Source organism: Chrysemys picta, chromosome 16 (genome assembly GCF_011386835.1).
Source record: "Chrysemys picta bellii isolate R12L10 chromosome 16, ASM1138683v2, whole genome shotgun sequence".
NCBI lineage: Eukaryota > Metazoa > Chordata > Testudines > Emydidae > Chrysemys > Chrysemys picta.
Genome location: NC_088806.1, coordinates 8389313 through 8417169, shown reverse-complemented (window position 1 = coordinate 8417169; position 27857 = coordinate 8389313). Strand labels below are relative to the sequence as shown.

Below are 27857 nucleotides of genomic sequence, written 5' to 3'. Positions count from 1 at the left end.
ACAGGTGACCAATATACTACGTGTCACGAGTGGCACTGGAGTTGTTCCTTAAAGTACAAAAGCGGAGGAGTTCAACATTGATCTCACCACATATAGTAGCTATGACATGAGATTGCTTGTGGCATTCACGGAGGTGCTGACCACAAGGGAACACCGCTTTTGAGCTCGGGAAACAAGCACTGAGTTGTGGGATCACATTGTCATGCACATCTGGGATGATGAGCAGTGACTGCAGAGCTTTCAGATGAGGAAAGCCACAGTCATCCATCTAGCCCAGTGAGCTGCCTGAGAGTGACCAGTGCCAGATGCGTCAGAGGGAATGAACAGAACAGGCTTGTTGACCTGCAAGGTGAGAGTCTTTCACCCTTACCTTTAACTTTATTGTTGTCAATTCCTACTTATCCTATCTTACCACACCTCCCCCGAGATCTCTGGGCAAATCAGGTGTGAACCACTCCTTTGATACAGATGTATCCCAGTCCAGCTGAATAGAGGCAGACTTTGGGCCAATGGCAGTTTGGAAAAGGCCCGCTTAACCCAGCAGGTTTCTCAAAGTAGCTGTTGCTGTGAACCGCATGTAGTGTGGATGTGTGAACCCCAAAGATATCAAACATGAAAGAAACACAAGGCCAGTTCTGAGGAGATTTCCAGAGCCAGGCCTGTGGGTTAAACAGCTGTGCTCAAAAGGAAAAGGGGCCTCAGCACCTATAAAAATAACTGGTTGCAAAAACAAAACAAAAATTACATTAAAAAAACAAACAAACAAAAAACTCAGAAAAGCTACCATCACACATCCATCACCATTGCAGATTTTGACATCTCCTACCTGCTGTGACATCTTTGCTTTGCAAACAAGAGATACAGAGAACTCTGTGGCTGTTACCCTCTAACTGGGTCACTCACTCACTCACGCCCATCACCCCAATCGGGGTATGGGCCGCCAACCACAGATCTCCAGAGTCCTCTATCCTGGGCCATTTGCTCTAGCTGGTTCCAGGTATAGCCCATTTTTATGTTATTAGCCTGAAGGTCACGTCGCCAGGAAGATCCAGACGTTCATAAAGAGTTGCCTTAGAAGGATTCTCCAGATCCGCTGGCCAGACACAATCAGCAGCAACAGCAGCAGCAGCAACATCTAACTGGGTAAAAGGTTCCAAATCTTGTCTCAAATAATTTTCCTCTTAACAGAAGATTTAAAATTTATCAAAATAAATTCCATTTGAAATAGAAATAATTACAATCTATACTAGGTCTCTATTCCCATGCATGGTATTTCTCTCACATATTCCCCCACTCTAATTCCTTTTGGAGTGAGGTTTTAATTTCAGGATTAGCCACTATTTCCTATATAGTAGGAGGAGCAGGGAGAGAACTAGAAGAAAACCTGAATTATATTGTAACACTGAAAGTTATCACAGATCAGCCTCTTACGTTACACTAATTAACTTCATGTTTAATTTCATTGTCACTGGTACCAACTTATTCAAAGGTTAGAAAATATAAATTCATAGGGCAGTTTTCTCTTAATTCCCATTTCCACCCAGTCAGCTTTGTGTGAAGTCACATTCTACAATAACCTAGAAGCCTTCCATTTCTGTGAGTTCATTTAATAGATTCATAGATTATAGGACTGGAAGGGACCTCGAGAGGTCATCGAGTCCAGTCCCCTGTCCACATGGCAGGACCAAATACTGTCTAGACTGTCTAATTTCTTCCTGGGTCTTCTCCCATAAGTGTGGGTGGAAGGGGTCTCACACTACGTGGGAAAGCTGCATTATGAGAAAAACCACCTGTGCTCTATTTTCACATTTTCTAATTTTTCAGAGTAGCAGGAGGTGGAGAAGTGATACAAATGCATTAGACATAGTTTTGCTATTAAGAGAGAAAACCACAGACTCTGGACTCAGCACTCACATTTCCTGCAATCTGAACTTGGAATCTGATACAGTCCCTCACTGGCTACCACCATTTGCCCAGCATGGAAGTGCTTCTTGTCCAACAAGAAAGCCAGACTGGGACCCATAGGCATGGGATGGCTCTGAAGGAATCAATTGTTGCCTGGGAGTTTGCCTGTGGGGAGTTCCCACAGAGTGTTTTTGCCTTTCAGGCTTCTGTGAGAAGTAAATACAATATCTGAAGACACTTTTAGGCCTGGTCTACACTACGAGTTTAGGTTCAATTTAGCAGCGTTAAATCGAATTAAGCCTGGACATGTTCACACGACGAAGCCCTTTTTTTCGACTTAAAGGGCCCTTTAAACCAGTTTCTTTACTACACCTCCAAATAGGGGATTAGTGCTAAAATCAGCCTTTGTGGGTCGGATTTGGGGTAGTGTGGACGGAATTTGGGGTAGTGTGGACGGAATTCGATGGTATTGGCCTCCGGTAGCCGTCCCACAGTGCTTCATTGTGACCGCTCTGGACAGCACTCTAAACTCAGATGCACTGACCAGGTAGACAGGAAAATCCCCGTGAAGTTTTGAATTTCATTTCCTGTTTGCCCAGCGTGGAGAGCACAGGTGACCATGCAGAGCTCATCAGCACAGATAACCATGATGGAGTCCCAGGATCGCAAAAGAGCTCCAGCATGGACAGAACAGGAGGTATGGGATCTCCTCGCCATATGGGGAGACAAAACAATGCTAGCTGAACTCCGTAGCAGTAAACGAAATGGCAAAATATTAGAAAAAGTCTCAAAGGCCATGAAGGACAGAGGCCATAACAGGGACGCACAGCAGTGCCGCGTGAAAATTAAGGAGCTAAGGCAAGCCTACCACAAAGCCAGAGAGGCAAACGGAAGGTCCGGGGCAGAGCCGCAAACATGCTGCTTCTACGCGGAGCTGCATGCCATGCTAGGGGGTGCAGCCACCACTACCCCAACCATGTGCTTTGACTCCATCAATGGAGAAACACACAACAGGGAAGAGGGTTCGGGGTATGAGGAAGATGATAATGATGAAGACAATGAAGATAACTCACAGCAAGGAAGCGGAGAAACCGTTTTCCCCAACAGCCAGGATCTGTTTATCACTCTGGCCCTGGAACGAGTAACCCCCGAACTCACCTAAGGTGTGCTCCCAGACCCTGAGGGCACACAAGGGAACTCTGGTGAGTGTACCTTAGTAAAGATTACACATGATTTAAAAGCAAGTGTGTTTAATGATTAATTTACCCTGGCAATCGCGGTCAGTACAGCTACTGGAAAAGTCTGTTAACGTGTATGGGGGATGGAGCAGAAATCCTCCAGGGACATCTCCAGAAAGCTCTCCTTCGTGTACTCCCAAAGCCTTTGCAAAATGTTTCTGGGGTGGGGGAGGCTGCCTTATCCCATCCGCCATGGTAGGACACTTTACCACACCAGGCCAGTAGCACATAGTCTGGAATCATTGCATAAGAAAACATGGCAGCGTATGATCCCAGTGTTTGCTGGCATACAGACAACATCCATTCCTTATCTCTCTTTGTTATCCTCAGGAGAGTGATATCATTCACGGTCACCTGGTTGAAATGGGGTGATTTTATTAAGGGGACATTTAGAGGTGCCCGTACCTGCTCGGCTGAACAGAAATGTTCCCCGCTGTTAGCCACGCAGTAGGGAGGAGGGATGAAGTGATCATCCCAGAGAATTGGGTACGTGTGTGTGTGTGTGTGGGGGGGGGGAGGTAGTTGGGTTTGGCTGCATGTTAACGTGGAAACCGCAGCCCCTCCTTTTACATTGCAAACCCATTTTAAATGGCTAACCCAATGGGTGTTCGGTATGAGAAATGAGGGCGCTACTGTTTGAAACCATTCCCACATGTTAAGAAGGTTAAAAAAGCCAAAAGACTGTGGCCTACCCTGGCTGCCTGCAAGCCGAAATCTGTTGCCTGGCACTGCTTGAGTGATCTCTCACACCAAACCGGCAGGCCCTCATATAAGAGGAAAAATGCGACCTTGTAACCAAAGCACATGTGCTGTGTAATGTGAAGAACAAAATTTAACATGGAAGAGTGTACCCAGTGCTCTCTAAAATGTGTCTTTTTTAACCACCTCTCCCTTCTCCTCCACCAGCTGCAAATGTTTCTCCTTCACAGAGGCTAGTGAAGATTAGAAGGAGAAAACGGCGGACTCGGGATGATATGTTCCCAGAGCTCCAGGTGTCCTCCCATGCTGACAGAGCACAGCAGAATGCATGGAGGCAGTCAATGTCAGAATGCAAAAAAGCACAATATGAACGGGAGGAGAAGTGGCGGACTGAATCGCGGGCTAAAGAGAGCAAGTGACGGGCTGAAGAGGATAGGTGGCGTCAGAATGCTGACAGAAGGCAAGAGTCGATGCTCCGGATGCTGGAGCATCAAACTGATATGCTCCAGCATATGGCTGAGCTGCAGGAAAGGCAGCAGGAGCAGAGACCGCCGCTACAGCCCATGTATAACCAACAGCCCTCCTCCCCAAGTTCCATAGCCTCCTCCCCCAGACGCCCAAGAACACGGTGGGGGGGCCTCCAGCCACCCAGTCACTCCACCCCAGATGATTGCCTTCAATAAGTGTTAAAGTTTTAAAGTGCAGTGTGTCCTTTTCCTTCCCTCCTCCCCCACCCCTTCCGGGCTACCTTGGCAGTTTTCCCCCTAGGAGTGTGACGAATTAATAAAGAATGCATGAATGTGAAGTAACAATGACTTTATTGCCTCTGCAAGCGGTGTTCGAAGGGTAAAGGGGAGGGTGGTTAGTTTACAGGGAAGTAGAGTAAACTGGGGGGGGGCCGCGTGGAGGGTTCATCAAGGAGAAACAAACAGAAGTTTCACACCGTAGCCTGGCCAGTCACAAAACTGGTTTTCAAAGCTACTGGAGGAAGGGACTTTCTTCCCGGACCAGAAAATAACCATTGGCGATGTTGAAATGCCAATAGTTATCCTTGGGGACGCAGCCTACCCCTTATTGCCATGGCTCATGAAGCCATACACAGGCAGCATGGACAGGAGTCAGGAGCTGTTCAACTACAGGCTGAGCAAGTGCAGAATGGTGGTAGAATATGCATTTGGACCTTTAAAAGGTCGCTGGCGATCGCTACTGACTTGGTCAGATCTCAGCCAAACCAATATCTCCATTGTTGTTGCTGCTTGCTGTGTGCTCCACAATCTCTGTGAAAGTAAGAGGGAGACCTTTATGGCGGGGTGGGAGGCTGAGGCAAATTGCCTGGCTGCTGATTACGCGCAGCCAGACACCAGGGCGATTAAAAGAGCACACCAGGAAGCGCTGCACATCAGAGAAACTTTGAAAACCAGTTTCATGACTGGCCAGGCTACAGTGTGAAATTTGTGTTTGTTTATCCTTGATGAAAACCTGCCTCCTCTGATCTTCCTGCCGCCACCTCTCATCTCGAGCGTCTCTCCTCTCCTCACGTTGGTCCCTCATGTCCTCACGTTCACTGGCATCTTTCCTATATGATTTCCGCGAACATCTTGTCTCGCGTCCTCTTTTTCCAACACCTTATCTGAGATAGCCTTTGGGACGGAGGAGGGAGGCATTAAAAATTTGCAGCTTCTGGAGGGAGGGGAAAAAAGGAGAGAATTTTTTAAAAAGATACATTTTACAAAACAATGCTTATACTCTTTCATGGTGTACAACCCTATTCACATTACATAGCACATGTGATTTCTGTGCAAAGTCGCATTTTGCCTCTTAATATTGAGTGCCTGTGGCTTTGCTGCTAGAGATCACAGACGCAGGTCTGGGCAACAGAATTCAGCTTGCATGCGGCCATGGTAAGCCATTGTCTTCGGCTTCTGCGCCCTCCTTTCCCACATACCAAGCAAAGCCAGTTGACTGCTGTGGTTTTCCTGTTAACCTTCAGCAGCAGCAAAAAAAACTAACCCCCCCCGTCCAATTCTCTGGATGACAGCTTTACCCCTCCCCCCACCGAGTCGCTAGTATCAGGGAAGATCCCTGCTAGCCAAAAGTGAAAAGCTCAGGGCCAATTCCCCCCCGCCCATGCTTGGCTAACTGTAGGGAAGGATTTCTTTTCAGCCACAGGCAAACAGCCCAGTAGGAACGGCCACCTCTGTCCCCTTAATTAAGTTCCCGTATTTCAACCAGGTTACCATGAGCGATATCACTCTCCTGAGGATTACACAGTGAGATAAAGAACAGATGTTGCTTGAATGCCAGCAAACACCTGGACCATACGCTGCCAGGCTTTGTCATGCAATGACACCAGATTACTTGCTACTAGCATGGCGTGGTCAAGTGTCCTACCATGGAGGACAGAATAAGGCTGCACTGCCCAGAAACCTTGTGGAAAGGCTTTTGGAGTACCTCCAGGAGAGATTCATGGAGATGTCCCTGGGGGATTTCTGCTCCATCCCCAGACACGTTAACAGACTTTTCCAGTACCTCTACTGGCCGCAAATGCATTCCAAGAACTCAGGGAAAAGTAATCATTAAAAAACGCTTGCTTTTAAACCATGTTTTATATTTTAAAAGGTAAACTCACCTGAGGTCTCTTCCATGGGGTCATGGTCTTGGATACTGGGTTGGGAGGGTACTTCAGTCAGGCTGAGAAAAAGATCCTGGCTGTTGGGGAGAATGGAGTGCTGTGTCCGCTCCACAAGCTCGTCTTCCTCTTCCCCGTCCGCAGAATCCTCAGGTGAGGCTGATGAGATTACCCCCACCTCGGAATCCACAGTCAGAGGTGGGGTAGTGGTGGCAACCCCCCCCCCAGGAATTGCATGCAGCTCGGTGTAGAAGCGGCATTTCCGCGGCTCTGACCCGGAGTGACCGTTTGTCTCCTTTGTCTTTTGATAGGCTTCTCTGAGCTCCTTTACTTTCATGCAGCACCCATCCGAGTCCCTATTGTGGCCTCTCTCCATCATGCCCTTGGAGATTTTTTCAAAAGTTTTGGCATTTCGTCTTTTTGAACGAAGTTCTGCTAGCACTGAATCCTCTCCGCATATAGCCATCAGATCCAGTACCTCCCATACGGTCCATGCTGGTGCTCTTTTTCGATTATCAGGCTCCATGGTTATCTGTGCTGATGAGCTCTCTGTGGTCACCTGTGCTCTCCACGCTGGGCAAACAGGAAATAAAATTCAAATGTTCGCGGGGCTTTTCCTGTCTACCTGGCTAGTGCATCCGAATTCAGATTGCTGTGCAGAGCGGTCACAATGGTGCACTGTGGGATAGCTCCCGGAGGTGAATACCATCGTATTGCGGCCACACTAACCCTAATTCAAAATGGCAATATCGATTTCGGAGCTACTCTGCTCGTCGGGAAGGAGTACAGAAATCGATTTTAAGAGCCCTTTATTTCGGAAAAAATGGCTTCGTTGTGTGGATGGGTGCAGGGTGAATTCAATTTAACGCTTCTAAATTCGAATTAAACTCATAGTGTAGACCAGGCCAAAGTCAGCTCCCAGACTGCTGTCCTGGGCAACAAAGTATGGGGAGGAGGTGAGCAACCCTCAGCAGTGAAAGAACAGGTTAAGGACTATTTAGAAAAACTGGACATGCATAAGTCCATGGGTCCATATCTAATGCATCTGAGGATGCTGAGGGAATTGGCTGATGTGATTGCAGAGCCATTGGGCATTATCTTTGAAAACTCATGGCGATCGGAGGAGGTGCAGGATGACTGGAAAAAGGCAAATATAATGCCCATCTTTAAAAAAGGGAAGGAGAACCCAGGGAACTACAGACCGGTCAGCCTCACCTCAGTCCCTGGAAAAATCACGGAGCAGGTCCTCAAGGAAACCATTTTGAAGCCCTTGAAGTAGAGGAAGGTGATCAGGAACAGTCAACATGGATTCACCAAGAGCAAGTCATGCCTGACCAACCTCATTGCCTACTATGATGAGATAACTGGCTCTGGGGATATAGGGAAAGCAGTGGATGTGATATATCTTGAGTTTAGCAAAGCTTCTGATATGGTCTCCCACAGCATTTTTGTCAGCAGGTTAAAGTACAGATTGGATGAATGGACTATAAGGTGGATAGAAAGCTGGCTAGATTGTCAGGCTTAACACGTAGCAATTAACAGCTCAATGTCTAGTTGGCAGCCAGTATTAAGCGGAGTGCCCCAGGAGTCAGTCCTGGGGCCAGTTTTGTTCAACATATTTATTAATGAATTGGATGATGGGATAGATTGCACCCTCAGCAAGTTCGCAGATGACACTAAGCTCGGGTGAGAGGCAGATACGCAGAAGGGTAGGCATAGGGTCCAGAGTGAGCTAGACAAATTAGTGGATTGGGCCAAAAGAAATCTGATGAGGTTCAGCAAGGACAAGTGCAGAGTCCTGCACTTAGGACGGAAGAATCCCATGCACTGCTACAGGATGGGGACCGACTGGCTAAGCAGCAGTTCTTCAGAAAAGGACCTGGGGATTATAGTGGATGAGAAGCTGGATATGAGTCAGCAGCGTGCCCTTGTTCCCAAGAAGGCTAAGAGCATATTGGGCTGCATTAGTAGGAGCATTGCTAGGAGATCGACGGAAATTATTATTCCCCTTTATTCGGCACTAGTGAAGCCACATCTGGAGTATTGCATCCAGTTTTAGGCCCCCCATTAGAGAAAGGAGGGCCACAAAAATGATTAGGGGGCTGGCACATGACTGAGGAGGAGAGGCTGAAGGAACAGGGCTTGTTTAGTCTGCAGAAGAGCAGAGTGTGGGGGGATTTGATAGCAGCCCTCAACTGCCTGAAGGGGGGGGGGATTCCAGAGAGGTTGGAGCTCAGCTGTTCTCAGTGGTGGCAGATGACAGAACAACGGATAATAGTCTCAAGTTGCAGGGTGGGAGGTCTAGGTTGGATATTAGGAAAAACTTTTTCATTAGGAGGGCGGTGACGCACTGGAATGGGTTCCCTAGGAAGGTGGTGGAATCTCCATCTTCAGAGGTTTTTAAGGCCCAGCTTGACAAAGCCCTGGTTGGGATGATTTAGTTGGTGTTGGTCCTGCTTTGAGCAGGGGGTTGGACTAGATGACCTCCTGAGGTCTCTTCCAACCCTAATCTTCTGATTCTCTCTGTGCTTCATGAAATTTTGGTAAAGACAGTTGTTCCCAATTTAATCATGGCATCCTTTAGGAGTGTGATCAATGCCACTTAACTAGGGAGCAGTGTTCTAAAAATACTTTACCTGGGCCACAGGTCACCATAGCTTCCATCTCTGGGATGAAAATCAACCACCAGTACCTGCAATTTCTACCTGAGTTCTTGTCAAATCTTTGACCTTCCTTGGAGTAATTTTACACTTCTCTGGTGTAGAATACTTCACCAACTACACAACATATCAGTAGTGATAGGTATATAATAAATAATAATAATATATGGAGATATCCGATCTCCTAGAACTGGAAGGGACCCTGAAAGGTCCTCGAGTCCAGCCCCCTGCCTTCACTAGCAGGACCAAGTACTGATTTTTGCCCCAGATCCCTAAGTGGCCCCCTCAAGGATTGAACTCACAACCCTGGGTTTAGCAGGCCAATGCTCAAACCACTGAGCTATCCCTCCCCCGCAAAAAACCTGTCTGTAAGCAAAGACTGGCCTGCTTCCCAAGATTGGTGAGAGGCCTTGGCTACACTTGAGGATTCACAGCTCCGAGGGGAGTAGCTTGCAGCACTGCAGGCGCTGATTACGCTGGCGCTTTACAGCGCTGCACTCGCTGTGCTCAGGGGGGTGTTTTTTCACACCCCTGAGCGCAGAAAGTTGCAGCACTGTACAGCACCAGTGTAGCCAAGGCCAGAGTGAGGGATCATTTTCCAGGATAGGTTGTAGATCGTTGATAATGCGCGGAAGAGGTTTTACTTGAGGGCTGTATGTGATGGCCAGTGGTGTTCTGTTATTGTCCTTGTTGGGCCTGTCCTGTAGTAGGTGATTTCTGGGTACCCGTCTTGCTCTGTCAATCTGTTTCCTCACTTCCCCAGGTGGGTATTGTACTTTTACGAATGCTTGATAAAGATCTTGTAGGTGTTTGTCTCTTTCTGAGGGGTTGGAGCAAATTCGGTTGTATCTTAGGGCTTGGCTGTAGACAATGGATAGTATATTGTGTCCTGGATGGAAGCTGGAGGCATGTAGGTAAGTATAGCGGTCAATAGGTTTCTGGTATAGGGTGGTGTTTATGTGACCATCACTTATTTGTACTGTAGTGTCCAGGAAGTGTCTCTCTTGTGTGGACTGGTCGAAGCTGAAGGTTGATGGTGGGGTGGAAATTGTTGAAATCCAGGTGGAATTCTTCAAGGGCTTCCTTTCTGTGGGTCCATATGATGATGTCATCAATGTAGCGCAAGTAGAGGAGGGGCACTAGGGGATAAGAGCTGAGGAAGCGTTGTTCTAAGTCAGCCATAAAAATGTTGGCAGACTGTGGGGCCATGCGGGTACCCATAGCAATGCCACTGACTTGAAGGTATAAGTTGTCCCCAAATCTGAAATGGTTGTGGGTGAGGACAAAGTCACAAAGCTCAGCCACCAGGCATGCTTTGGCCTCATCAGGGATACTGTTCCTGACAGCTTGTAGTCCATCCTCATGTGGAATATTGGTGTAAAGCGCTTCTACATCCATGGTGGCCCCGATGGTGTTTTCAGGAAGAACAGTAATGCATTGTAGTTTCCTCGGAAGTCGGTGGTGTCTCGAAGATAGCTGGGAGTCCTGGTGGCGTAGGGTCTGAGGAGAGAGTCCAAATAGCCAGATAATGCTGCTGTAAGAGTGCCAATGCCTGGGATGATGGAACGTCCAAGGTTTCCAGATTTATGGATCTTGGGTAGCAGATAGAATAGCCCTGGTTGGGGCTCTGGGGATGTCCCCGTGTAGATTTGTTCCCATACCATAGCCGGGAGTTTTTTGAGCAGATGGTGTAGTTTCTTTTAGTATTCCTCAGTGGGATCAGAGGATAGTGGCCTGTCGAATGTGGTCTTGGAGAGTTGCCTCGCAGCCTCCTGCTCATAATCTGACCTGTTCATTATGACTACAGCACCTCCTTTGTCAGCCCCCTTGATTATAATGTCAGAGTTGTTTCTGAGGCTGTGGATGGCATTGCGTTCTGTATGGCTGAGGTTCTGGGGCAAGCGATGTTGTTTGTTCACAATTTCAGCCTGTGTACATCTGCGGAAGCACTCTATGTAGAGGTCCAGTCTGTCATTTCGACCGTCAGGAGGAGTCTACACAGAGTTCTTGTTCTTGTAGTGTTGGTAGGAGGGTTCCTGTGGGCTAGTGCTCTGTTCAGTGGTGCATTGAAAATATTGGAGTCAAGAGACGATGAAAGTAGGCTTCCAGTTCACTGCAAAACTGTATCATGTTTGTGGGGATGGTGGGACAAAAAGAGTCCCTGAGATAGCCCGGTAGAAGACTCTGTCCTAAGTGTGTGGTTGGATGGACTAACAATATTGTTAGGTGAGTTGAGGGTGCCATTGTTCTAGCCCCCTGTAGCAGGTAGGAGTTCAGATAGTTCACTGTCTTACTTTTTCCTCTGTAGAGAAATGAAGTGTGCATTGTAAATGGCTTGTCTCATTTTTGTCAAGTCCAGCCACGTGGAAGTTTGTGTGGAAGGTTGGATTTGTGTGAGAGTCTCCAGTTTTGAGAGCTCATTCTTGATCTTCTCCTGTCTGCTGTACAAGATGCTGATCAGGTGGTTCCTCAGGCCTCTCCCCTGTGTGGATTCTCTGATGTTTAGAAAGGCCTGAGCTGCTAATGAAGGTTTTCCCACACTCACTGCATTCATAGGGCTTCTCCCCTGTGTGAATTCTCTGATGGTAAGAAAGGGCTGAGCTGTGAGTGAAGCTTTTCCCACACTCACAGCATTCATAGGGCCTCTCCCCTGTGTGGATTCTCTGATGGCTGGAAAGGGCTGAGCTGGTAATAAAGTTTTTCCCACACTCATGGCATTCGTAGGGCCTCTCCCCTGTGTGGATTCTCTGATGTTTAGAAAGGCCTGATCTTTGAGTGAAGGTTTTCCCACACTCACGGCATTCATAGGGCTTCTCCCCTGTGTGCATTCTCTGATGCCCAGTAAGATGAGAGCTGTGAGTGAAGCTTTTCCCACACACACAGCATTCATAGGGCCTCTCCCCTGTGTGGATTCTCTGATGTTTAGAAAGGGCTGAGCTATGAGTGAAGCTTTTCCCACACTCACAGCATTCATAGGGCCTCTCCCCTGTGTGGATTCTCTGATGTGCAGAAAGGCCTGATCTTTGAGTGAAGGTTTTCCCACACTCATGGCATTCATAGGGCCTCTCCCCTGTGTGGATTCTCTGATGTTTAGAAAGGGCTGAGCTGTGAGTGAAGCTTTTCCCACACTCACGGCATTCATAGGGCCTCTCCCCTGTGTGGATTCTCTGATGTTTAGAAAGGGCTGAGCTGTGACTGAAGGTTTTCCCACATTCACTGCATACATAGGGCCTCTCTCCTGTGTGGATTCTCTGATGCCCAGTAAGGTGAGAGCTGCGAGTGAAGCTTTTCCCACACTCACGGCATTCATAGGGCCTCTCCCCTGTGTGGATTCTCTGATGTTTAGAAAGGGCTGAGCTGTGAGTGAAGCTTTTCCCACACTCACTGCATTCATAGGGCCTTTCCCCTGTGTGGATTCTCTGATGGCTGGAAAGGGCTGAGCTGTGAGTGAAGCTTTTCCCACACCCACAGCATTCATAGGGCCTCTCCCCTGTGTGGATTCTCTGATGGTTAAAAAGGACTGATCTGTAAGTGAAGTTTTTCCCACACTCACTGCATTCATAGGGCCTCTCCCCTGTGTGGATTCTCTGATGTACAGAAAGGGCTGATCTTTGAGTGAAGCATTTTCCACACTCGCTGCATGTATTTTTGCTCTTTCCCATGAGGATTTCCTGCTGTGTTGTGGTTTCCTTGACACTCTTCTGAGTTCCCCAACAGGAAATAAATTTACCCATTTTCTCTCCTGGCTGGTGTCCTTGCTCTCTTTCTGGTCTGTGCTGTATCTCACAGGATTTTTCCTTCTCATAACTCCTGGACACATTCCTTTTTGATCTTTGCGACAATGCTCTGTGTTTATCCACTTGCTCAACATTTTCCTGCTGAGAATTCTGCTCCTCTTTCTCATATACCATTGCATCACCTGCTGTGATAGAGACAGAAACCTCAAACAGGGATGGAAAGGGGAAGGCCAAACCAAAACAAGTGCTGGAGAGAGGTTAAATAAAAACAGGAAATGAACTCTTCCAAATTCTTCCCCTAAATAGGAGAGAGGAGGGGATCATTTTGGCTTTCGCATCCCATTCAACTTCACAGGGGGAAGGGAGGAAGTTTCCTGGTGTCTGCTAGGATCTACAGGAAGCCATGAGCTATATTTACCCTGAGGATACAATCCCGCTAGGGACAATAATGAACTGAGAGAAGTCCCAAAGGCTTTGTAGGACATCCCAGATGTTTCTTTCAGGCACTTACAGATTCTGAGTTGGTTTAATGTTTCCTCATCTGTGCAGGGAGCTCTCAGGATCTCTCTTTCCTCTGAACCCTGGAGGTCTGGGACCCAGGGCTCTTCCCCTTGTTCCAGCTGGGAGATCACATCAGATTTGGAAACTAGAAACCCTGCTCAGATGAAAGAAAACAAAGGAGTTCAGTTGATTTCATACGACTGTGTCATAAAAAACACTATTAATTTAACTCTAGTACTTAGTGTGACCTGGTGTGCCAGGGGCAGTCCTCACTGAAAATGCCAAGATCAGGGTCGGCTGAAAAAGGCAGAGCAGATGCTCCCCAAACTGGTGGTTAACACTGAAGTTAAATTCACCGACCACTCACAAACTGTGCTTCTGATCCCCCACGCTGGTTATCGAGAAACTGAAAAAAGAAATCACAGCCCCCTTTATTGCATTGCACTTCTCTGACTCCCAATCAGCACCTAGGTCCAGTACAGTGAGAGGTTATTTAAAAACTCTGCTCATATAAACACAGTGTTCTTCTGACCTCAGAGTCAGCCACATTACCAGGTCACTATAGGTTTGGATCTTACCCAAAATACTATGATGCCAGCCAATCATTTAGAATCTAAACTAAAGGTTTATAAGACAGAAAGCAAGAAAGCATCCAAACTAAAGGTTTATTATAAAAGAAAGAAAGAAAGAAAGAAAGAAAAAGGGAGTTGTTCAATGGGAAAGCAGTCAGATACATTCAGAAATCTACATATCTGGTTCTTAGCAGTATTGATAAGTTCCTGGCTTGAAAGCCTGTTTGGAACACATCCACATTATTCAGTTCTTTGTTCAAGGCTTCAGTTTGTAGAGAAGTTGATCCAGAGGTAGGAAGAGGGATTGAAGACAAAATGGAGATGATGCAACTGCCCTTTATATTCCTTTTGCCGTTTGGCTTCTACTTCCTTTGTCCCAAACACAAGCTTCACAGCACATGGCATGGAAAATCCTTGGAGTTCTCATTACACAGGCATACCCCTGCATGTCTTGCTGACTCAATAGGTGTATCCTCTTAGTTCTTTCCAGGGGCTCATTGTACAGCTGATGACCCTGGATGGGCCATCGAACAGGCTAGGCAGCGCTGATGCCAATATGTCTGGGGATGTCACCCAGAAACACTGCACAAGTCTGGAAATACAGATATACCCTACATATCTATAACTCACAGTACAAAGGTGATACAAAGATAGAAACAAAATTATCATACTTGGAAAATCATAATATTTTCATTGACACCTTACATGGCACATCTAGCTCTGACGTTATTGATATAATCTGGGACCATATAGATCATTGTTGCAACCAAGGTCCTGTAGTAGCACGCAAATCTTGCATAAAGGGGGTCAAATGGGGTGTCTAAGACAAGGTTATGGTTTACTGGTTATGATTATGCTGTCTATATGTATCAATTTTGTAGTTGAAGTTATGAATATTGGCTCTATACTGTCTGTATTTGAAACTTATGCTATGCTGCTGGGTGACATCCCAGACAAACTGGTGTTAGCTCTGCCTAGCCTGCTTGATGGCCCATTAAGGACCATCAGCTATACAATGGACCCATTGAGAGAAGACAAATATGCCTTGAGACTCAGCAAAGTATGCAGGAACTTGCCCATGTGACTCCAGACTCCATTTTGCTGTAATTTTCCACAGTAAGAACAAAGAGGTGTTCTTACACCTGGAAAAGACTATATAAGGCTGATGCCTCATCTCCATCTGGTCTTCAATCCTGCTTCATACCTCTGGAGGAACTTTGCTACAAGCTGAAGCTTTGAAGAAAGGACTGAGGATCCATCCCAGCGGGGGGATGTATTCTAGAGACTTGATTTGAATCTGCAGTTTATTCTATCGCTGCTGCAAGCCTGAACCAAGAACTTTGCCATTACTGTATGTAATTGATTCCATTTAACCGATTCTAACTCTCATCTCTATCTTTTTCCTTTTATGAATAAACCTTTAGATTTTAGATTCTAAAGGATTGGCAACAGCGTGATTTGTGGGTAAGATCTGATTTGTATATTGACCTGGGTCTGGGGCTCGGTCCTTTGGGATCAGGAGAACCTTTTTCTTTTACTGGGGTATTGGTTTTCATAACCATCTGTCCCCATAACAAGTGGCACTGGTGGTAATACTGAGAAACTGGAGTGTCTAAAGAGATTGCTTGTGAGACTTGCGGTTAGCCAGTGGGGTGAGACCGAAGTCCTCTTAGTCTGGCTGGTTTGGTTTGCCTTAGAGGTGGAAAAAACCCAGCCTTGGGCTGTAACTGCCCTGTTTGAGCAATTTGTCCTGAGTTGGCATTCTCAGTTGGGTTCCGCCAGAACCTCATTGTCACACTAGCAGAATTCATTGCAATTTTATCATATTGGTATTCATAATAAAATAATAATAATATAAAGTGTCTCTCAATTCCATACAGAGTCACTTAATAAACCAGTGAATTCCCAGGACAGGCTCCCCTGGTCTTTGAAGATGCCAAACACCTTGCTTGTGAGGGATTGAAATACCCACATATATGTTGGGAAAACACAGACACTGTGCAAGTCTGTACCCCTATGTTCACTCTTCTACAAAATAATGATCAATTTTGTACATAGTATGTGTCAGGGCTGAATCCCCACTCTATCACTCTAAGTGCAGAAAGTGGGGGCCCGCAAGGATTCTAAAATTAATTTGTGCCACTCTAGGCTTGTAGTAAACCTCCAAGGTTTCAGCTTTTCTCTGACCTTGGCTTGGTAAATGTTGCCACGACCCAAATGCAAAAAACCCCCTCTGGGGCACCCTCAACCCCTTTCATCTCCCCTCCAGAAAAGAGGGGAGAAAGAAAACAAAGGAAATTAGCTGTGGCTACCAGATAATCAAACAACATGAAAAAACCTCTTAGGACACCAAAAATCCAATCCCATTCTTAAAAGAGATAAATTTTATTAAAATTAAAAAGGAAAGGAATACATCTGGAACTTAGGCTTTTGCTAGCTCTTAAAAGAAAATTAATTTTTGTAAGCACCCCAAATAGCTTTCTTGGGGGTTCAGCTTAAAGCTTACAAGCAAACAAAAGCATCTAGGATAGCACAGAGGAGATCCAAAAGCCAAAATAAAAAATAAACCTGATTGTGTCTGTCTAAACATTCCCTATTCAAATAATTTATTCCAGGTAGGGAAGATGAATTTTCATATCTGGTTCAAGCCATGCACAGCATTGCTACTCCATGTCTCCTTCTAAGGAGAAGGACAGACAAAGGGAAAGTTACTTTCCCATTTAAAAAAGTTTAGCCTTTCCATTGGCTCTTTTGGTCAGGTGCCCACTCCTTTTCTTTTACCTGTGGCTTGTTAATCCTTTACAGGTAAAGCAAGCAGAGAACTCACACCAACAGGGATTTTACAGCAAACTGGCTGGCTAGGTGTTACAAAAGGGAGATCTCTCCCCTCCCCTTCAGTATGTTTGGATTAAAGTGTATTGGAAACTCCATTTGGGATAACAAGGCTGGAGCATATCATTTTCCACTGATGAAATAACAGACTTCATATGAGCTTGCATTGTTCAGTAGTGTTCTGGACAGGGCAAGATGCACATTTCTGGCGGAAAGTCTGGGACCAGAGAATTTTCTGCAGTTCTCCTGTGGTGTACTGCAATTCATGAGTCGCTGACTAGCAGCACTCAAAACTGTGTAGCTGAGAGTGAGTTACATGCTGCAGACTGTGTGTTACCTGCCCAGGAGTGGCTGCTCTCGCAGTAAAGCAGTGTAAAAGGCACCCCAGCCTGGGGAACTGAGGGGACACAGCTGTTCAACAGTCCAGATTGCACTGTGGTGAGTGTCTGTGACATTAAATTTCAAAGAGGCTCTAAAACACCAAGAAACAAAATCCACGTCCCAGAAATCGAATTTAACACCATTAATCTGGGCTTGAATAGGGACTGGCTGGCTCATTACAGAAGCAGCTTTTCCACTCCTGGAATTGACACCTCCTCATCTATTATTGGGAGTGGACTACATCCACCCTGATTGAATTGGCCCTGTCAACACTGGTTCTCCACTTGCGAAGAAACTCCCTGCACTCCATATGTCAGTATATAATGCCTGCATCTGTAACTTTCACTCTCTGCATCTGAAGAAGTGAGGTTTTTACCCACGAAAGCTTATGCCCAAATAAATCTGTTAGTCTTTAAGGTGTGTGAAAGTGAAATGAATTATACTAAAGAAATAGAATGAATTAAAGAATGCTGTATGTAACTTTAAGTAGAAATGAGAAATGCTGTAAGCCAGGTGTGCAGGAAAGCAGACATTAACTGCTTAACTTGCCACTTAAGGGCAATTGGTGAAGCATTAGTCTTAGATCGATAAGAGTTAACAAGGAAGCAGGATATGCATATTGTGCTCCATGCATATTTTACAATTTTGCTCTCTGTCCTTTTGTTTAGTTTGCATCCTTTTATCTGTATAAATAAGACTGTTTGAATCTTGCATGGAGGCTCACATTATCTGATTGAATTAGCAGAGCGCTGTGCTAATAAACAGAGTGGTCTTGACAAAATTGTGAGTCCTGATTCTAACTTTGACAGGTGCCACCAGACTCCTTGTTGTTTTTCCAGAAATCGAAGTCTCCAGAGAGAGGGCAAGTCTCCCTGGCATTGCTTCTTGCTGACAGACAGGTCCAGTGACAGAGAGTGAGTCCTGGGGAAGCTGGAAACAGTAAGCATGGGCTGGTGGGGTTCAGTGGAGAAAGGGAACAGGAAGGGCAGGGATATTACTGAATGCAGGATCTCAGCAGTACTAAATGTCAGGATAGCACATACTGCAGCCCATTGGAAAACATAATCCCAAATATACATATAAAATGAAGGGGTCTAAATTAGTTGTTTGCATTGATTTATATAAGGGCAATAAGATATTCTCTGTATTATTGTCTATCCCTTTTTAAATAATTCCTAACATCCTGCTTGCTTTTTTGACCTCTGCTGCACATTGCGTGGATGTCTTCAGAGAACTATCCACAATGACTCCAAGATCTTCCTCTAGTGACACTTCAATTTGTGCCAGTTCCTCAGACTTGTCACCCACAAAAGGTTTGGGAATCTCCCTAATATCCTCAGCCATGAAGACTGAAGCAAAGAATGCATTTAGTTTCTCTGCAATGACTTCATCGTCTTTAAGCATTCCTTTTGTATCTCGATCGTTCAGGGGCCCCACTGGTTGTTTAGCAGGCTTCCTGCTTCTGATGTACTTAAACATTTTGTGGTTACCTTCTGAATTTTTGGCTAGCTGTTCCTCAAACTCCTTTTTGGCTTTTCTTATTACATTTTTACACTTAATTTGGCAGTGCTTATGCTCCCTTCTATATACCTCACTAGGATTTGACTTCCACTTTTTAAAAGATGCCTTTTAATCTCTCACTGCTTCTTTTACATGGTTAAGCCAAGCCAGAGTGGCTCTTTTTTAGTTCTTCTGCTGTGTTTTTTTAATTTGGGGTATACATTGAAGTTGGGCCTCTAATATTGTGTTTTTGAAAAGTGTCCATGCAGCTTGCAGGGATTTCACTCTAGTCATTGTACCTTTGAATTTCTGTTTAACTAACCCCCTCATTTTTGCATAGTTCCCCTTTCTGAAATTAAATGTCACAGTGTTGAGCTGTTGAGGTGTTCTTCCCACCACAGGGATTTTAAATGTTGTTATATTATGGTCACTAATTCCAAGCCGTCCTGTTATAGTTACCTCTTGGACCAGCTCCTGCGCTCCACTTAGGACTAAATCGAGAGTTGCTTCTCCCCTTGCGGGTTCTTGTACCAGCTGCTCCAAGAAGCAGTCATTTAAGGTATCAACAAATTTTGTCTCTGCATTTTGTCCTGAGGTGACATGTCAATATGGGGATAATTGAAATCCCCCACTATTATGGAGTTCTTTATTTTGATAGCCTCTCTAATCTCCCTTAGCATTTCATCGTCACGATCACTGTCTTTGACAGGTGGTCGATAATCAATCCCTATTATTCTATTCTCATTAGAGAATGGAATTACTATCCATAGAGTCTCTATGGAACATGCAGTTTCATTTAAGATTTTTACATCATTTGAGTCTACATTTTCTTTAATATACAGTGCCATTCCCCCTCCGCCCCCCCAAAAAGTACGACCTGCTCTGTCCTTCCAATATATTTTGTACCCTGGAATGATTGTGTCCTATTGACTATCCTCACTCCACCAGGTTTCTGTGATGCCTATTATATCAATATCCTCTTTTAACACGAGGCACTTTAATTCACACATCTTATTATTTAGACTTCTAGCATTTGTGTACAAGCACTTTAAAAACTTATCACTGTTTATTTGTCTGCCTTTTTCTGATGTGTCAGATTCTTTTGTGTGTGAATGCTTCTCCTCTGATCTGGCCCCTACTTTATCCTCTTCCAGCCTCTCTTCCTGACTAAAAGTATAAAATCTCTATCACTAGACTCTCCTCTAAGAGAAGTCTCTGTCCAATCCACCTGCTCCTCTACAGCCATCGGCTTTCTCCCATCTCTTAGTTTAAAAACTGCTCTGCAACCTTTTTAATGTTAAGTGCCAGCAGTCTGGTTCCACTTTGGTTTAGGTGGAGCCCATCACTCCCGTATAGGCTCCCCCCCATCCCCAAAGTTTCCCCAGTTCCTAATAAATCTAAACCCCTCCTCTCTACACCATCATCTCATCCACTCATTGAGACTCTGAAGCTCTGCCTGCATACCTGGCCCTGCACATGGAACTGGAAGCATTTCTGAGAATGCCACCATAGAGGTCCTGGATTTCAGTCTCTTTCCTAGCAGCCTAAATTTGGCCTCCAGGACATCTTGCCTACCCTTCCTTATGTCATTGGTACCTATATGTACCACGACCACCGGCTCCTCCCCAGCACTATACATAAGTCTGTCTAGATGCCTCGAGAGATCCGCAATCTTTGCACCAGGCAGGCAAGTCACCATACGGTTCTCCCGGTCTTCACAAACCCAGCTATCCTTGTTTCTAATGATCAAATCTCCCATTACTAACAGCTGCCTTTTCTTAATGACTGGAGTTCCCTCCCCCCGGCGAGGTAACATCAGAGCAAGCGGTTACCCCAACAGCATCTGGAAAGAGGGTCCCAACTACGGGAAGGTTTCCCTCTGCTCCCGTTGACTGCTCTGCTTCCCTGGGCCTTTCATCCTCCTCAAGAGCGCAAGGGCTGTCTGACCGGAGGTGGGAGAAATCTACAGTGTCCCGGAAAGCCTCATCAGCGTATTTCTCTGCCTCCCTTAGCGTCTCCAGTTCCACCACCCTGGCCTCCAAAGGCTCCACGCTGTCTCTGAGGGCCAGGAGCTCCTTGCACCGAACGCACACATACGCCACCCACCCACAGGGCAGGTAATCATACATGCTACATTGAGTGCAATAAACAGGATAGCCCCCACTGTACTGCTGGGCTTCTGCCTGCATTCTCTCTTACAGCTACCTAGGTTAACAATAGGGGTTTTGTTTAAATCAAGATGTTTGTATTATAGCTTAAATGTTTTAAAGAATGGCAAGAGTACCTTGCCCCCTTCCCACTCCCCTTCCAAACTCCCTCACGAAACTCCCTGTTAGCAGCCCTGGTCGCAAAGCTCCCTGGTCGCTTGCTCACTGCTTTACTAAGGACTCCCGTATGACATAACCCCCCTCACCCCCAGCCCCTGTTGTGATCCACTCAGGGTAGGGTGCTGGGAGCACCCCCACGACCCCAGCCCACACCCCCAGTCCTCAGACTGGACTCCTGCACCCCACACACACACACCCCCAGCCAGCCCCCTGCTCTCCCCACACATACCCAGCCCTCGCACCCCATGCCCTGATTCCTGGACCTGACCCCACCCCCATCCTCACCCCAACCCTGAACACCAAATGGGAACTACTGCACCTCCTCCCACATTGCCATCTGCACCTCTTGCACCAAATGGGAGATGACCCAGGTAAGTACTCCACACCCCAACCTCCTGCCCCAACCCTGAGCCCCCTCCTGCATCCTAAAACGTGGCCAGACCCTGCACCCCAGTCTCCAACCTGCTCCTGCACCCTAACTCCCTCCCAGACCCTGCACTCCCAGCCCTGACCCTGCACCTTGAACACCCTGGCCTCCTGCACCCCCTCACATACCCCCAGCCATGACTCCTTAACTCCTCTCACACACACCCCAGTCCCCTGCCCTCCCTGATTCCCGCAACCCCCCCATACCTCCTGCCCCCACACGTCTGACTCCTGCACCCCTCACACATCCCCAGCCCATTCTGACTCCTGCACCCCCTCGCCCCCCAGCCCTTATTCCTTCACCCCCTGAAACACACGCCAGTTCCCTGCCCTCCCTGATTCCTGCAACCACCCATAACCCCTCCCCCCCACACAGACCCAGCCCCAACTCCTGCACCCCCTCACACCTCCAGCCCCCTGACTCCTGCACCCCACTCATATACCCCCAGTCCCCTCTGACTTCTGTACCCCCTCACACACACCCAGTCCTGACTCCTGCACCCCCCTACACACAGCCTCCTGCCCTCCCACAACTCCACCTACATTCCTCGCATGAAACGGGAGCTGCCCCAGGTAAGTGCTCCACACCCCAACCCCCTGCCTCAGCCCTGAGCCCCCTCCCACATCCTAACTCCTGGACAGACCCTGGACACCAATCTCCAGTCTGCTCCTGCACCCGAATTCGCTCCTAGACCCTGCACCCCCAGCCCCCTCACACACCCTAAATCCTGGCCAGTCCACGCACCCCAATGTTTTTTACATTTTTTTTTATAAAGGGCTCTTATCCAAAGTGCTTTACAATAGTTAGCTAATGGTACAAACAATATCTGGAAAGATCCTTAAGTGGTGCACCGAGACCCTCAGCGATTTTCAACTGGTCTGTGGAAAAATCAGTTGGACTACAAGAACAATCAAGGTACCTCACTTTATTTTCATTTACTTCCTATTACTTATAGGAGGAGGAGGAAGAAAAAAAAGAATGAAAAATCAGGGTGAGAGAATGTTCTTTTTTTTGCCTGGGTCCCAAGGAGGAGCCCCAAAAATGCAGCTGAGCACAGGGCCCCACTAACGCTAAAACCGCCACTGAGCTTCCTTCTCTGGATGCCCCAAGCCAGCATTCAAGGACACACGGAGCGTCTGTGTGATACTCAAGCCTAGACCAGCAGCTCTGACTCCAGCAGCCTGCTCGTTACACCCCAAGCACATTCAGGTTTGGGTGGAGAAGGCTCAGGGTTTAAGAGGTCAGGGGTAGGAAGCTTCTGTTGATTATGCTGCACCTAACGCTCAGTTTTACTTGAGCAAACAGGAGACATTTGACAGTGCACGATACTGCTCCTGTGCTCTGTTCCCAAAGTGTTCTGCAGCAGGGGAGGGTCTCTGGTAGTGTGTGTGTCACTGGCATATTGGGGTGATGTTGAAACTGGGCAGAGTAGAGGTGGCATTGTGGGGCTGGCTTGAACCTTATCTCTTCTTTTCCCCTTCCAAGAACCGAGGGGACGGGAATCCTTACCCAGCAAGGTCACTTTCTCATAGTTCTCCTGCATGACATCCCAATAGAGGGCTCTCTGAGTGGGGTCCAGCAGAGCCCATTCTTCCCTGGTGAAATACACAGCCACCTCCTCGAAGGTTACCGGCCCCTGAAAGACCAAGAGTCCAACACTCAGTACCCTGCTGCCCCATTCACAGTCTGAGTGTTTGTGAGGGAGAGGAACCCATCAAAGGGAAGCCCTGGGTGAATTGCAGTCAGAGTCCCACTCCCACCCTGCTCAGAGCATCCAGGAAACACCAGGGTGAGGGAACCAAGAGAGAGCCCCTCTGCTCTCCCAGCAGATCAATCACACACCTACTAGCCACAGACTGATAAAGGAGATGGAGCCACTAGCAGGGTCCAGGAAGAGCTCCCTGTTAGGGAGCCCAACACCCGCCCCATTCTGAAGAGCTGGATATGAAGGGAGGGGAATCTCCCCTAAGCCAGACTGGTGGGTGCCCCCTTCATATCTCACATCAGCCACTGGTTAGTCAGATCAGCCTTCAGTACTACAAGTCTGGTCAGCTTTTCTAGCCCCATGTAGCTAAACAACTCCCAGCAGGTTTGCCAGATGCACAGGGTGGAGAAATGGAGGAGGACAGCATTTCCTGCCCCACTCCAACTTCCAAACCAAACTGTGAAAACCTTCCCATCTCTGGTGTATTTGCTGCCCCTCTCCCTCCTGCAGGAACCCATCAGCAACCCCCTGATAATACCTACCTGGACTGACCCCTCTGCAGCCATTTCTCTCCCCTGTCCCATGGGAGGCTGGGATGAACTGGAGTGAAACATGGACATCATTCTGCAGCCTGGCAGGGTGAGAAGGCAGTTGTGGAGGTTTCAAAACAGACTGTGAAATTAATTAAAGCATGATTCCCCCAGGCTTTTCCCCTGCAGACAGACACCCTAGAGTCTGCCATGCTGAGAAAAGGCTTGATCTCTTTATACAATGTAGACCTAGCCCCTCCTGCTAGGCTAAGCCAAAAGAGACATTTTTATCCTCCCTTCTCCCTCCCCCCATCCCATAACAAAGTCTTTGAACCCAATGCTAGAAAAGAGGAGAACGAAAGGATTCACTGTGGGGGATTCCCTCAGAAACTGACCCCATGGCAGCCACACCCCAGCAGGAGGGATATGGAGTCAGGAACTGGATTTTCCTCTGTCTGATTCTCATTTTCTCCACAGGAAAGTGACTCTATCCAGGGTGCAGTAATACATCAGTCTGGGCAGATTAGAGATCTGGAAATCTCAGTCAAAACTCTTCTCTCCCACAGCCCCTTTCAGTCTCTCTTTCTCCTTCTCTCTCTTTTTCCCTGTCCTCTCTCCCTGCCCGTCTGGTAGGAAAGTCCAATTCCTAGGTAGTTTGCTCCCCCATGGCTGGATTTGCTTCTGTAATTGCTAGTGCGATGAGAAATGAAGGGGGGTCTGTTTGTGTAGAGTCATTTTAAGGCCAGACCCCCAGCATTTTCCCTTCCTTTCTTTCAGTTACTTGGAATGTTTGGCTCCGAATTTAGTATTAACAGGGCTCAGGGCTGCCCTATGGGGCTAGTACCAATTGGAGAAAGTTATCACCTGGGCTGGGCAGAGAAGAAGCTTTAATTAAGGTCATTTCCCAGCACAGAACCCCCATTGGGGGAGCAGCAGCTGCTAAGCCTGGTCTCCCAGATCACAATGAAGGCTGCAGTGTGTGACCCAGGAAGCTGAACCCCAATATCCTGAGCAGAAAGGGACAGAGCGTTTGAGCAGGTTCCCTCCTTTAGCTCTCTGGGGAGAGCAGCTAATGAGAGCCCCACCTCACAGGGAGAATTGCTGATCTCATTTGCCCCACTGTCCATCTGGAGTCACTCCTCCTCTTTCCATGCAGTCACTCTTGATTAACCTTCGTCTCAATGAAACAAGATTTCAGAAAGAACGAGTCAAGAATGCTGTGGAAGAGACCATCGTGTGACAGTGCTAACCCCCTTCCCACCTCCCTTATCCCCCCAGATCGAGAACAAGGACCGGGGGGCACAAATTTTCCAAATGGAACCAAAAGTTCCTGACGTTTTCAAAAGAGAAGAAAAGGAAAACCTGTGATTTCACAGTAACAGTGTTTGATAAGTGGATAGAAAGTTATCACAGTGACAGGGCATGTGACTGGGGAATGCCGGGCAGTGCTTGGAGCCAGGACTCTGGCACAAGTTGATCAGAAAGAAGAATCATGGTTAGTAGCAGTTGCCAGAGCCCACAGACAGGGGCCCCAGACAGCCCCCAGCCAGGGTCCCACCAGATATTCCCTGGGACGCAGCCCCCAGAGTCCCTGGCCAGGGACCCCAGATATCTCTCAAAGCCCCACCGGCCAGGGAATCCCCACCACACCATGACTGCCAGGTTGGGAATCCCAAAGGGTTCCCCCCACCAAGAGCCCCTAGCAGCCAGGGACCCCCGCAAGGGAACCCCCCACTGGGAACTCAGTCCCTCACTGCCTGCCTAGGACCCCCCCCCCGCCCTCCAGCAGGATCTGCCATGCTGTTTGTCTGGGACCCCCTCCTCCGCCCAGTGGGACCCCTCACTCTGCTTCCCTGGCATTCCATGACCTAGTGCCAGAGCTCCGCCTCCCCACCCCCCGCCAGCTCTGTGCACTGGACATGGCAACGATCGCAGGAGCCAGCAGGGGAAGCCCAGACACAGCCCCTGGCACAGCACCAGGCTCCCTCTAACCCCGTTCCGCCTCCCCAAGAGACGCCCACCCCCGCTGTTCTGCAGCCAAGAGGCCCCCAGCCACACCGACCTCCAGGACCCATAGCCTCAGGGCTGGGCACATCAGAACCACCCCCCCAAACTTCCAGAACCCACCAACTTGATCAGGGTACCCCCTGCCCAGTCACCCAAACACTTCCCCCTACCATAATGCCCCTTCAGCTCCAGCTGCAATCTCCCCACACAGACATCCCTTGCCCCCAGAGCAACAGTGTTACCTCACAGTGTCTGAGAAGTGGATAGAAAGTTATCACCACCCCCTGCTGGCCAGTCACACAGGCAGAGGGAGCCCTGGGGGATGCCTCTTGAACAGGAGAATGGAAGGCCTGGAGGGCAAGAAAGGTAAGAAATGTCCATGGCCTGGCACTAGCAAATAATGACCATGGATCCACCCTAGATGTGGCTACATCTTAGCACTGCGGGAATCAACCCCTCATGGAGATCATTTGTAATGCGGTTTGGGATACTTCTGGACCCACGCTGCACTCAGAGCAACCTCCTCATCCCGTGCCAGCTGGAGAAAAGAAAAGGTTCCAGCCAACTCCCCTGTTTCCAGGTGGGGGCCACTGATCCCCAAACAGGGGGAGGTCTCTGGCTTTGATGTGTATTAAATATGTGGCTGGTCTCTTTTATCAGCAAAGATTTTAACAGAGATAAAGGGGGGAAGAAATGATTCTCAAAGGAGAGGGGAAAGATAATCACTGGGCAATTTAATCCCCTGCAACCTTCAGGATGGAGAACGACTCAGGGCAACAGGTTCCCTCCAAGAAAGGAGAAGTTGCTGGGATTGAGAAACATGGGGAACAGCCCCAAACATGAAAGGATTTTTAATTGACATTTGATAATAACGTAGAAACAAGAGAAAGGCTGGAAATCTGAGAGATTTTGGATCAATTTTGCAAATAATAGAGAGGAAAGCGGAAAATCAGAGGGATTTTATATCAGTTGTTGATATGAGGTAAAATCTGAGTGTTTCCCATCAATATTTGTTAAATGAATACAGAAGAAATGGGCACCATTTTATATCCGTGTTCAAGAATCTGAGAAAAGGTGTAAATCTGAGATTTTCTTTGTATTTTATAATTAGAAAGACAGGCGAAAATCTCAGGGCATATTCAATTAGAAATAGACAACTAGAGAGAAGTGGGGCAAATGTTTAGGGTATTTTACATCAATATTTGAGACTTGCAGAGAAAACGTGTTACGAACTATGCAATTGAAGGTGAAAAATCAGAATTATGGAGAGACCAGGGGGAAATCAGGAAAGACGAGAGAGGTGATCATTTGAGGGGAAAGGGGAGAATCTCCCCGGATTTTATAGCCACGTGTGAGCTGATGAAAGAGAAAAGTGGAAGAATTAGAGAAAATTTGTATCAAGGGGTGAGAGGCAAGTGGCACAAACAGGGACAGGATCCAATTAACCACCCCACCCACCAACCACTTCTCCCCCCGGGGATTTCCTGGCTGTACAGAGACAGTTCAATACCCCTCCTCCCCCACGTCCCACTGACCTTCTCTCCCGCCCACCACCCCATCGGGACCCAGTCTCTGAGCGCGCCCCCCTGCGGGGCCGGGGACAGATCCTGCTGCAGCTCCATTGGGGCTGAGGCAGCTCCGAGGCTTCTCCCAGGTTCCCCGGGGCGGAGAGTCACTTTCCTGCCCAGCCCCAGCACCCCCCGGGGTCTCTCACTCACCGGGGGTCTCCGGCCCGGGGCTGCCCAGGGGACGGGTCCCAGCTAGAGAAAGCCCCCGCGGCCGGGCATGGAGGAGTTAATGCCGGGCTCCCCCCGCACGCACCCGGGGGAGCAGCACCTGCTCAGCTCGGAGCCCCGGTTTACACGGAGGCAGCAGCTTTGTTCTCCCGCCCCCACGTGGACTCGCACGGAGCATGCGCAATTTCAGCTCACCTGCGCTGGAGAGGGCGGAAGCACGCCCCGAAGCAGGCTGAGAGATGTAGTTCCTGACTCTGCAGGGAGCGGAAGTGACGTTCGGCTTGGGGTGGGAGGACGAGCTGGCCTGCGAACAACGCACGGGACCCTGCGGTTCTGCCCGACTCGTGCGGGGCCCTGGGAGCCTCTCCCGGTGCTGGAGAAGAGTTTTGTGTCTCTCGGCTCTGGGCATGCGCAGAGGCAGCGCTCACCCGCTGTTGCTCCCTGGCGCTGCGGGGCCGGGCGGAGCAGGAG

At 48.0% G+C, this 27857-nt stretch overlaps 1 protein-coding gene across 5 annotated transcripts; it reads right to left on the bottom strand.

Moving 5' to 3' along the window:
* Positions 1-337: 337 nt before the first annotated feature.
* Positions 338-27795, bottom strand: LOC122172789 (zinc finger protein 883-like). 5 transcript variants are annotated; one of them, XM_065569610.1, is made up of 7 exons: positions 27582-27795; positions 23656-23744; positions 22918-23044; positions 13380-13523; positions 12862-13053; positions 6472-7044; positions 4644-5522 (listed from the first exon to the last, which is right to left on the bottom strand). In XM_065569610.1, exons 1-7 carry the CDS (start codon positions 27793-27795, stop codon positions 5506-5508), a joined length of 1356 nt encoding a protein of 451 aa, XP_065425682.1. In that variant the 3' UTR covers positions 4644-5505. The 5 variants fall into 5 exon arrangements, with proteins under 5 accessions (XP_065425685.1, XP_065425682.1, XP_065425683.1 ...); XM_065569613.1 differs by lacking the exons at positions 4644-5522; positions 6472-7044 and adding an exon at positions 338-1139; XM_065569611.1 differs by lacking the exon at positions 12862-13053.
* Between the last annotated feature and the right edge of the window lie 62 nt (positions 27796-27857).

Excerpts from the sequence above, each read along its gene's own strand:
- LOC122172789 (XM_065569609.1), bottom strand. The coding sequence starts at position 27,795 with ATGCCCAGAGCCGAGAGACACAAAACTCTTCTCCAGCACCGGGAGAGG. Across the intron at positions 23,745-27,581 it reads TTCCGCCCTCTCCAGCGCAG|GCTGCAGAATGATGTCCATG; the intron begins GTGAGCTGAAAT and ends TCACCCTGCCAG. Across the intron at positions 13,524-22,917 it reads TGAGAAAGTGACCTTGCTGG|GGTTTCTAGTTTCCAAATCT; the intron begins GTAAGGATTCCC and ends TCATCTGAGCAG.